The 12,312-nt window shown below is 40.2% G+C and overlaps 1 protein-coding gene across 1 annotated transcript; it reads left to right on the forward strand.

The window, feature by feature from the left end:
* Positions 1-1,446: 1,446 nt before the first annotated feature.
* LOC110502814 (sphingomyelin synthase-related protein 1) lies at positions 1,447-11,572 on the forward strand. The gene is made up of 6 exons (XM_021581115.2): positions 1,447-1,637; positions 4,255-4,842; positions 6,286-6,381; positions 6,751-6,868; positions 7,118-7,268; positions 8,498-11,572. Exons 2-6 carry the CDS (start codon positions 4,274-4,276, stop codon positions 8,803-8,805), a joined length of 1,242 nt encoding a protein of 413 aa, XP_021436790.1. The 5' UTR covers positions 1,447-1,637; positions 4,255-4,273; the 3' UTR covers positions 8,806-11,572.
* Positions 11,573-12,312: the final 740 nt, after the last annotated feature.

Consider the following 12,312-nt stretch of genomic DNA (forward strand, 5'->3'; position numbering starts at 1 on the left):
AACAGAAAGGGGTGAAAAAGGCAGAGGAGAGGTGATTTGGGAATGGAAACAGGTGTTAAGGAAAGGGGTGTAGCCTAGGATAATTGGAGACAATTAGAAGACTGTAGGAGTTGCATGACCCTTCACAACAGTGAATATTTTACAACCTAATGTTAGATGGTTCCTCAGCCTGAAAGTGGCTTACATGCAAGGATAACCTGTATTCCATTTTTCGGTTTTTAAAAGATTATTAAAAAAATTAACATCCACCACAGCTAGTTTTTGCCACAGCTAGCTCACAACCAATGGAAGTGTATAGGGCCCAGTCATCTTCAAGTAACATCAAACGATTTGACCATGTTGTTTTATTAATTGCACTGTTGCCCCATCACTGCTGTTGAGTTTTAGTTAAAGTTGGCTGAAGTTTGTAATGGCATTTTATAAGTAAACAAATGTTGATTACTGTTTCTCCTGACATAAAACAATGTGGAGAAAACAACACACAAAGATGTTGGCAGCAATGTGTGTCCCTGCCAATGCCATTATCTAAAATGATCGTAGTCATCCATCATCTGGCTGTCATTCTGTGATCTCTGTTCTTGCAGGGTGATGTTGCAGATGTAAATGACCAGCTGCAGGTGTGCCCGATAGATTATGTTAGTGTACATGGGGACATTTTTATTTTCTCATCAATTGGACTACTTCCAATCAAATTGTATTTGTCACATGCACCGAATACAACAGGTATTGTAGACCTTACTGTCAAGCCCTTAATTAAGAAAAGTATTTACTAAATAAACTAAAGTAAAAAATAAAAGAGCAACAATAAAATAACAATAACGAGGCTATATACCGGGGGTACCAGTACCGAGTCAATGTGCGATACTGGTACCACACAATCAACATGCAAATCAATGTTTATTTGTCATATGCACAGGACACAGTGTAGTGTAAACAGTGCAATGAAATGCCCCTTTCAGACATTGTGAGAGCTTTAAATAAGATTCAATAGAAAATATTTTAAAAGACACAATTACAACACTGTTGTAGAATGGGCTCCTATGAGATATTAGCTATCTTTCCTCTTCATTTTCTGATGTTGTAGGGTGGTAATTAGCCTAGTTGGGGCTTTAGATAGGCCTGTTTATAGTGACAGGAACAGGTGTCCTTCCTTCCCCTCAGTCTAAAATTAAAATGGCCTGATTTATGTCTGTTTGTGTAGTTAAACTTAGACCTATGTCTTAAATCTTACATATGTCTTGCAACTTTACATAGATCTAAGGTCGGCTACAGTGAGTGACTCACCAAATTTGTATATATTCTACATTATGTTATAGGTTATTTTATGGGTCATGAACAATGCATTGAACTACTTACTGTGTTTTGCATACCGATACTGTAATTTCACCAGTAGAGGTCATAGTACAAGAAAACTGACTAGCCCGCCTGTGCGCGGCTCTTCTAGTATTTACGGTCGTCGCTCCTTTTTGGTAATGTCAACAGCAAGGCAGATACTATAATCAGCAGCCGGGCGAAATGATTTGCCTCAATCCTCTTATTGCACTAAACGTAACTATAGCTTCGTCAGATTCAAGTGAGATGCCATATAGCTAGTCATATTACTCGCCGCGGCAGCTAAAAGTTTAATCTGAATTCTGGTGAGTATTTACTGCTAGATTACTAGCTAACCTATCAGCCTAACGTTAGCATGCTAGCCAACTGGTACACTATGCCTGAATGTACGCTTTGTTGCTAGCTAATGTATTCTGAGCATGGAAATTAAATGTGTTCTGCATATTTTTAGGAAGCTACACAGCACGCTTACTGGGCTTGGCGGTATATCAGTCAGTCGTGTAGTTAGTTAACTATCTAGTTAGCTAATGTCAGTTAACTAAAGTCCTCAGCTGTATCAGCTAACTACTGTAGCCACCGTCATCCCTGCCTGGCCTGCTAAAGACTAGGCTGTTGCCAGAGATGTCACCACCATTCTCTGTGTATTGTGTATTTGATATTAGTTAAAAGCCCACAAGTGATCTGTATTGCGTTCAATGGGTGCAATACTTAAGTGTGGAAATACCATCACATGGGGACAGTTTGTATTGCCAGGGACACTGTACACAGTAGTGATGTGCAGGCAGAGAATAAAAATACATGTTTAGAACTGATCATTGATCACATGGTGCAAGAATTAATGCAATGAATTGATTATTGATTGTTATGATGGACACAGCTTTGTAGAACTAAAACATACACATCATCTGTTCAACGAACTCGAATCGTTTGGGGGTGCTGCTGCTGCATGCGTTCTGTCAAATCGTTCACGATTTAGTCCGGTTGCGGGCACAACTAGACTCGTTTCAAATGTTCCAAGAAATTATCTTATTTCTATGCCTAGCAATCAACAAATGTACCGGTACATTGTTTAAAACACGGTTTTACAAGTCTGTCACAAATAACAGCTCCAATAATCCCCTTATTGTGAACGAGAGAATTGTAGAATCATCACTATTTATACTTTTCCGTTCTTCTGACCCAAATGAACGAACTGAGTCGAAAGATTAGTTATTTTAAATTAAGGAGTCGAAAAAATCTGAGTTAGTAAAAATAATCGTACTTCCTGTCACTAGAACACTGTCCTCTACCAAGTTAGCCGATTAAATTCAACTCCATGATTTATTATGGAGTTGAGCAGTTGGAAATCCCGCTCATGGAGTGTTGATTGAGCCCCATTCAGGCGCTCCAGTCTCTTACCAACTGCTCCGCTAAAAACCTCTAAATGCTCACAACTGTACTAAAACAACAACTACAGGTAGGCCTAAAGGTTTTTAGGCAAAATAACCCAATCAAAACAGAAAGCTCATTGAACATGGGAATATGCCAGGCCTATTGGGCCAAAATCATTTATGCCTGTATTGTATAGATAATAGAACAAAAAATGAACGAAACATTTAAGAGAGAAGTTTTTTTGTTTATAAATACTTTGCTACAATGATGGACTTAGTTATCTACCAACCTCATTCCTGTCTTTTAGCATTTACACGTAGTAAGTGCGCCAAGGCCTTTTGTAGGGGAAGAACTCATTCTGATTGGCTGGGCCTGGCTCCCCAGTGGGTGGGCCTATGCCCACCCATGGCTGAGCCTTTGCCCAGTCATGTGAAATCCATAGATTAGGTCCAAATGAATTAATTTCAATTGACTGATTTCCTTATATGAACTGTAACTCAGCAAAATCTTTGAAATTGTTGCATGTTGCTTTGATTTTTTTGTTCAGCATCGATGGGCTGCTGCATTGTTGGGCTGTCTTTTTATGAAGTTTTTAAAAATGTGTCCTTGTGACACACAGCCCCACCTGAAAGAATGTAATGGATGGTTGCTCTGTTCTATAAACAGAGGCAAGCAGTCTAGTTCAAGTTGCTCTTTACCCTATATGTAACTACTCTCGAATTCCACAATGGAATAATGGAGGGTGTGGCTCTCAAGATTAAGCAACTGTTTCTGTTCCTTTGTCTGTCGTCAATATCAGCTTGGTACACAGTTTCTGTACTTGAGGGATATAGGTAGATAAGTACATAAGTTGAAGTCTGACAATGTGTACTGTAGGCTAGGCCAAGTCCTTTCTTAGGAGCACATATGTTTCAGTGGAAAACTGTTTTTAGTGACCACAATTTAACAACCAGATGGGAGGAGAAGGTGAAGTTTGTCTTGAAGCAGTGGATAGTATGTGCCTCTTTTGTCAGTGATATTGCTGCTACTCACTGTTTATCTTGGGATAGTCACTTTATTACCTCGACTAACCTGTACCCCCACACATTGACTCGGTACCGGTACCCCCTGTATATAGCCTCGTTATTGTTATTTTATTGTGTCCGTTTAACTTTTTATTTAGTAAATATTTTCTTAATTATTTTTTAAACTGTATTGTTGGTTAAGGGCTTGTAAGTAAGCATTTCACCTGTTGTATTCACCGCATGTGACAACATTTGATTTGACTCATGTTGAAGTCTTGCTTGGCTTAATAGGGAACCAACAGTATTTCTGAAATGCTGATTCAGTGGAAATGGTGGATGACTAGTTCTCTATATAATGACACAGTGTTGCAGTGTTTTCTCTTACATAAAAGTACCGGGTACTGACTGCTACAATAGATTTGGGGACTTCCTTTTTTCTTCCTCATCTTTTCACGTGATATTAAATCTGTCATGGGATAAATACATAAGGGCACATGCAAGATTTGGTTCTTGGAGTCGAGGTTAATCTTTTGTTTGTTTTTTACAGTTTTCAGAGTGAACTGGAGATGTCTAGCAGCACCCAGTTGAACATCCGACAGTGGACCACCAAGCATGTAGCCAAGTGGCTGAAGGACGAGGGCTTCTGCCACTATGTGGACCTGCTGTGCAACAAGCACCGTCTGGATGGCATGTCCTTACTCACCCTCAGCGAGTACGACCTACGCTCTCCCCCGCTTGAGCTCAAGGTGCTGGGGGACATCAAGAGGCTGATGGTGTCCCTCCGCAAGCTGCAGAAACAAAACCTGGACATCCTGGAGGAGCTGGGGGTCCCGTTCGACGGACACTCCCCTCAGGGTGGCGGTGGGGACTGGCACTGCAATGGAGACTCCAGTAGAGAGTGTGATAACTCTAACACAGACACTGCACCGGTTGGGGAGCAGTATCTTCAGTATACAAATGGGAAGTACAAGCATGGAGGGAGCAGGAGGCTGGACCCTGAGTACTGGAAGACGGCGCTTAGTGCCATCTATGTTGTGTTCGTTTTTGGATTTACCTCCTTCGTCATGGTGATCGTGCACGAGAGGGTGCCGGACATGCGCACCTACCCACCCTTGCCAGACATTTTCTTAGACAGGTGGGTTGCTGTTCCCCACATCCTAAGTAATGTACATGTAGACCTGCTTGTAACTGTTCAGCAAATACCTCTGTTTCGAATGTCAACATAACTGATGCTGTGGTGATAACATTTTACTAGGAACCAAACTGAACTTACGCTACTTGAATTTTTTGAATTTGAACTCTTGCTTGTTTTTGCAACGGTGTCCAGTGTTTCACTTATACAGGCATAGGGTGCCATTTGGGACACAACCATAGCCTATTCTGAAACTAAATAGCATGCCCTGCCATTAACAGTTTTCTTGACTTCTCCTACTTTGAGTAGATTGCTTGCTTGACCTTTTGTTCATGATGACTTTCATTGCTCTTGACAATTTTAGTAATTTAGCAGACGCTCTTATCCAGAGCAACCGATAGTACTGAGTGCATACATTTTCATACTGGTCCCTCGTAGGAATCGAACCCACAACCCTAGCTTTGCAAGCATCATGCTCAACCAACTGAGCCACACAGGACTTGAATGTCCAGCTTGTTCTAACTGAGAGTGTAGTTGGACTTGCTCATGGTGTGATAATGTTTCAGATTATTGTTGGCAAGATGAGTGGGCTTGTTTTTTGGTAGGTTTCCACACTACATTCCTTCCAGCTATAGCATTTCTTAATATTATTCAGTTCCTTTGGCTTTGATGCCTCATGATTGAGTATTGCTCTGTTCAAGTAGACTGTGATTTTGCTGTGATCTGATAGGAGTGTCAGTGGGCTGGGAATATATGTAGCACACAGGAGGACATTTTTCTCTGTTAAGATCATTTATTTTTTTAATTTTGAGCCAAATGTAAAATATTCTCAGTGCTAGAGGCATCACCACATACCCTGGTTTGATTCCAGGCTGTATCACAACCGGCCGTGATTGGGAGTCCCATAGGGCGGCACACAATTGGCCCAGCGTTGTCCAGGTTAGGGTTTGGCCGGGGTAGGCTGTCATTGTAAATAAGAATGTATTCTTAACTGGCTTGCCTAGTTAATAAAGGTTACATAAAATAAACAATTAAATGAGAAAGCAGCAACTAGGCTAAATGTAGCCCTAGGCTCCCTGCGTTTATCATCTGACTGGCAGGTTGTCATACCTGACATAGAGGCTTATCTTAATGCAATTGAGAGGTGGCTTGCTGTTTGCCTTAACCTCATGCAGGTTTGTCAGGTGTGTTTTTCCAGTTACACTGGATTAGGCTTGCAGTTTGCATCTACTAGGCTGTTTCGTTTTATCCAAAGAAGTCATATTGAATGTTGATAGCATAATATTATTCATCTTATTATTATTATTATTATTATTGGCTATTATTTGTTAATGGTTGTGATACTTCATAAACATTAGCCAATCCTGGGAAAATAATCAAAATGCTCAATGCCAGGCAGCTTGCATTTAAGTAGATTAGCCAATAAACATTTCTTTCTCTTAACAGTGTACCTAGAATACCATGGGCCTTTGCCATGGCAGAGGCATGTGGAGTGATCCTGTGTAATATCTGGCTGCTAGTTCTGCTGCTGCACAAGCACAGGTAGAGTACTGGCTACTGACTGGTCCATAGGAAAATATGTCCGTCACACCTATAGCCTAGACATTATTTAAACTAGTATCTCGAATTTCACCATGAAATGAATAGAATTGTAAAATGTTTAACTCGTCCATGGTTAAGAAAAAATAAGTTTTTACTTCTCCTTAGGGACACCCACCTGTTCCATTTATTTGAACTATTCCAGAGCTAGCACACCACATTAAAATGATCAACTAATTATTATGCCTTTTGACTACTTGAATCAGTGAGTTAGTTCAGGGTTACAACAAAGTTGTGAAACTTGCGGGGGTCCCAGAGGAGAGGTTTGAAAACCACTGGTCTAGTTCATGTGTAACGTCTGCTCTGCTGAAGGTCAGTTCTGCTGCGGCGCCTGTGCAGCCTCATGGGCACAGTGTTCATGCTGCGTTGCATCACCATGTTCGTCACCTCTCTGTCAGTGCCAGGACAGCACCTGCAGTGCTCAGGAAAGGTACTACAGCTCCATGCACATGCGCGCACACACAGACATCAGCATTTCCTCCAGGTTGAGGATGATCTCATAACACACACACCTCAGCATTTCCTCCAGGTTGAGGATGATCTCATCATAACAGACACACGTGTAGCTTTTTATAGATACAATCTGGCCACACTGTACAAACACTATGGGTAGCAATTTTCTTTCTTCTCACGAGAGGGTAAAATCTCAATAGTGACACTTAACTTCTCTTTCCCCGAGATTTATGGTGACATGTGGGCAAAACTGCATCGAGCTCTGGCCATCTGGAGTGGATTTGGAATGTCTCTCACAGGTGTCCACACATGTGGTGACTACATGTTCAGCGGTCACACAGTGGTCATCACCATGCTCAACTTCTTTGTGACAGAATGTAAGTGTTCCATATCATTTTACTGTTACTTTCACTGTCACCTGTTGCAGACAATAATTGTAATTGACTGTAAGTGGGAAGAACTTATGTACATCATGTGTTGTCCCTTTGCTGCCATCATGTGTCCATTAGCTGTAACTGCATGAAGGGCATCAAGACCAGACCATTTATATAGTAATATATGCCAATTTACCTGATGCTTTTGTCCAAAGCGACTTAGTCATGCATGCATACATTTTCCGTATGGGTGACCCCAGTGGGAATCAGATCCACGATCCTGTCGTTGCAAGCACCATGCTCTACCAACTGAGCCACTGACAGATTTTAAACTGTTTTATAGCAGCATGTGTACTAACGAAGACCAGAAGGAGAGCACACATACCACCTATTTTAAAGTCCCTGAATTGGTTGCCTGCTAGTTTTAGAGTTAATTTTAAAATGTTTTAAAACATTTTCAAAGCATTACTTGGCCTTGCACCCGAAATACGTGTATGATATCCTTTTAAGATATGTGTCCAGTCGGTCTGGCCTTTTAGTTGTTCCAAAGTTCAGGCTGCCATTAGCCATTATGGTCCTGGCCTTTAGAACAGCCTACCGGAGGGGAGGGGCCTCAGAAACTGTAACTTTTTTACTTTATAATATTTTTAGCCGTGCTTTTACTTTGTGTGCTTTTAGCCATACTATTTGATCACATTCTATACATCTTATTTATTTCAATTTATTTTAATTCGTTCGTCTCATGTCCACTGTTAATTTATTATTGTTTTACTATTCTTTTGAATTTCTCATTTTAGAAAATGTATTAGGTTTTTAATGTTCTCACCTTTTTTTGTTTTATTTGTTAAGCACTTTGAAATGCATCCTCTGTGAGAAATGTTCTCTATAGGTGCTTCAACACCTGCATTGCTTGCTGTTTGGGGTTTTAGGTTGGGTTTCTGTACAGCACTTTGAGATATCAGCTGATGTATGAAGGGCTATATAAATAAATTTGATTTGATATAAATTAAGTTTGACTGATTTGAAAATCGCATACAGATAATGGGTCTACACTGAGACCAGAATCAATAAAGATGTCATTCAATGCACTCTTGAGGCAATAGGAATCTGGTCCAAAGTAGTGCACTATGTAAGGGAATAGGGTGTCATTTGGGGCACAACCTGAGTTTTAACATGACTGAAATTCAACTTTCTAACTAATCAAGTTGCTGTTTGTATGTGTACATCAACAGACACACCAAGGGGTTGGAACTTCATCCACACCTTATCGTGGGTCCTAAACTTGTTTGGGATCTTCTTTATCCTGGCGGCCCATGAACACTACTCCATCGACGTCTTCATAGCTTTCTACATCACAACCAGGCTTTTCCTGTACTACCACACGCTGGCTAACACCAGGGCCTACCAGCAGAGTCGCAGGGCCCGCATCTGGTTCCCCATGTTCTCCTTCTTCGAATGCAACGTCAACGGCCCTGTGCCCAACGAGTACGGCTGGCCCTTCTCTAAACCCGCCATGATCAGGAGGATGATTGGGTACTAGGTGGTAGAGGACACCCGTCTGCGACGCAGCCAGAAGGACATTGATCTCATCTAATAGACACTACTGGTGACTTTGAGCCCTGTTGTGCTATTTTTGCTACTGCCCTCTGAAAGAAGTTGCTAACTGTGGTTATGTGATATCAACTTTATATTCCAATATCTACAAGAGATTGCTAACTGAGATGGCTTGTGGGATCCTATTGGTGCCATGGTGTGACCGGGTACAGACAGAGATGTGACTCCTCATATTCTGTCCCATGTCAGCCTGTTAAAAAGGGATTAAAGTAAGGCTTGTGTCTAAATTGACAACCTATTCCTCATGTAATCCACTACTTTTGACCAGGGCACATAAGGCTCTGATCAAAAGTGGTGCACTACATAGGGAATAGGGTGCCATTTGGGACTCATACTTTCATCAATTTTCTCTCTTCATTTGAAAAGGGATAAGTTTTTTTATTTTTTATTGTCCCACAACTTTTGCCACAAGATCAATAATCTGGTTACAGATATGTATGTGCTTTAGTCAGTGCCTCTTCTGTTGTTATGGTATACATTCTGTTTATGGCATGACGACAAACTCGACAGAGGAGTTAGTCAATTCCTCTTCTGTTGTTATGGTATACAGTCTGATTATGGCATGACGACAAACTTGACAGAGGAGTTGACTAAAGCACAAACTGATCTGCTACTACCAGGCTACCATTTCAATGCTTAAGGGCTCAGACACACCAATAGGGTTTGCTGGTCGGGAGTAGTTAGCACCTCTGAACATAATTTGCAAACCAAGTGCACACTCATTTTACATGTAGAATTGCTTGAAAAATGTGAATGATCTGCAGACTAACGCTAGATGCACATGTGTTGCAATGTGTGTGAGCCTTAAAAGCTCTTGCAACCTGTTAGATAATGGGGGGAACAGCAAGCTATAGGTTTGGGGAAACATAAAAGCAGAATTCTCAGGCAGCCTATTGTAACCAAACACATTATTTTAAGTCAGTAAAGTTTGTTGAAATCTAAAATTCAACAGCGTTAGTGAAATAGGCTATTGTGTGTTCACTAGATATCCTGAGAAGTTAGGGCACTTTTCATAATATTATTGACATGTTTCTTTCAATGTTTTATCTGGACTCTAGTTCTAATACAAGTATGGACCACCTTAAAGGCAATATCAAAACATCACAGATGATACTGTTGCTGAATTTATGTATAGCAATATCATAGTTCAAGATGTTGTGACTGGTCTTGTTACTTGTTTGCCATTGTTTCTTTAGGTAGTGTGTAAAGCTTCTGCATTCCTTAAGACACTACTGTGGTTTTGACAGTATTACTAGAATGCTGATTGAGTCATTCATGGCTCATTTTGAAATGAACTGTTTTGGTTTCCTTTATAATATTTGTATTGTTCAGTTATTATCCTGCCTTGTCCTAACTAGACCTTACCGTAACCAGGGTCGTTACTTAGGAGATCGCAAAAAGCAGCCAAAACTATGGAATGGAAAATGGTGAACAATTGTTTTAAATACCATTCCATTTGCCAATAGCTTTAGTTGTTATAGTAACATTGTCTGTGTAGGTAATGCATATCTCAAATATTGAATTTTGTTGAGTTTTGTACTAGTTTGTAATTTAGTAATTGACCAAGATTCACGATAAGAATAACATACAAGGATATCTACAAAGTAATTGGAAAAAAATTGTATTTTTACTTCTTCCATAGATCCCTTGGACTTACTTTTGACTGCATCTTATTTATTTCATTTGGTATATGTAAATACCATTTTTTTTAATAGGTATTTGATGTACTAAAAGGTTATTGCAACATGCACTTAAGCAGGAATATGTTTACAGTTGTGCGGAACTATATTTGTTTGAAACACAATGTGCTTTTATGTATAGGATTTATTTCAGAATCACCCTTTCACCCAAATCATTGAAAACAAATGCAAACCATCACAAAGTCCCCCACAGTAACTCAAACCAGGTCTGAAACTTCCATTGATGGTATTGGTTACAACCCACTTAGTACATATTTTTAAAACAATGAAGTATTACTTCCCACTGGGCACAAATGTGAGTTCAACATCTAGTTATGATTTACATTTTATTGTGTCGTCGACTAACATGAAATTATACAATTCCTGAAATTCCTTCACGTTTGATAACATTTTGCAAATCCAATCAGTTTTCCACGGTGATTCAACGTCATCACATTTGAATGTTTTTATTGAAATGGCATAGAAACAATGTTGTATCAATCAGTTTGAGTCCAGTGGGTTTTGTCCTATATCCATCCCATCATGTTTTATTTTGAATTTCAGCTGTGGAATAGTTACTTGTACTACTAGGCCTAGATCGTAACCCGTTACTAGTTGAGTCTTTCCCTTCCCCCCCCACCTTTCTTATAATTCCAACTAGTTCCTAATGCATAAATCTTTTGGTTTGAGTAATGCCAGCTCATGTGCATGCTAGCTAGGTAGCTAGCTGCAAATTCATAGTTTTCTGCTAAGATGTTAGATACATAATTATGAATGATGGCTTTTCTCTCTTGAATTTGTTCTTAGTTGTCACTTTTAACCCCTCTAATAAAATGTTACTAATCCTTATCACCGGTGTGGTTATAGCGGTATGTTACTTATCTTCAAGATACAGTAATTGACTACCAATGTAATGAAAATGTAGCAATAACAGCCAGTGTGGTTGTATTGGGTTAATCAATAATGTCCTGCAAATGACAAGTGTCTTTACCATCATTAAACAGTAGAAATCAAGGGTCTGTCGTCTTGGATGTGATTCTTCAATTGAGATGGGTTTGTGAGTGAGAGTAGGGTGAAATTGCCCCTAGATACTGATCTTGGATCAGTTTCTCATTTCCCCCACTAATGATTAAGGTTAGTATTGGGAAGGGGAAGCTGATCCAAGAACTGTACTTAGTGAAAAGTCACCCCGGGGCCCTCTATGTGTGTGTGCAAGGCAGTAACTCAGTTAGCTACACGATTAGAAGACATGGTGACACATTATCTGCAGGAGATAGTCAGAGTGCAGTGGATTAAAGCGGATTCTGGGAATTTGCTCAGAGCTATTCTGAGCAGTTTACATTTTGGAAATCCCTCCCAGTTGATAGTCACGGTTCCTATTGTGACTGGGGTCCAGAGTCTAAGCATGGATTTAACATACTAACATGACTGAGTTTACATGTCAGGTCTCTGCTAGGAAAAAAGCATGTGTTCATCCTGATCTCATTAGCTTAGTTAATGTCACTTCAGGTCAAGTTATCTTACTTCTCTGACGTTATCTTACTTCTCTGACGGTCAAAGTGCTGATTCAGTGTAACACTGTGCAGTGTTTAGTTAGCTACAACACCTGTTTCTGTTTTGACCACTAGAAGAGTTTTCCAACAACACTCATCGCCCCAACCCTCTGCACACATCAACCACAGTCACTCACGAAGCATCTTACCCATCGTGCCACAAAAGCCGTGGCCCTTGCAGAGCAACTACTTCTAGGTCTC

This window comes from Oncorhynchus mykiss, chromosome 23 (assembly GCF_013265735.2).
Source record: "Oncorhynchus mykiss isolate Arlee chromosome 23, USDA_OmykA_1.1, whole genome shotgun sequence".
NCBI classification, from domain to species: Eukaryota; Metazoa; Chordata; class Actinopteri; order Salmoniformes; family Salmonidae; genus Oncorhynchus; species Oncorhynchus mykiss.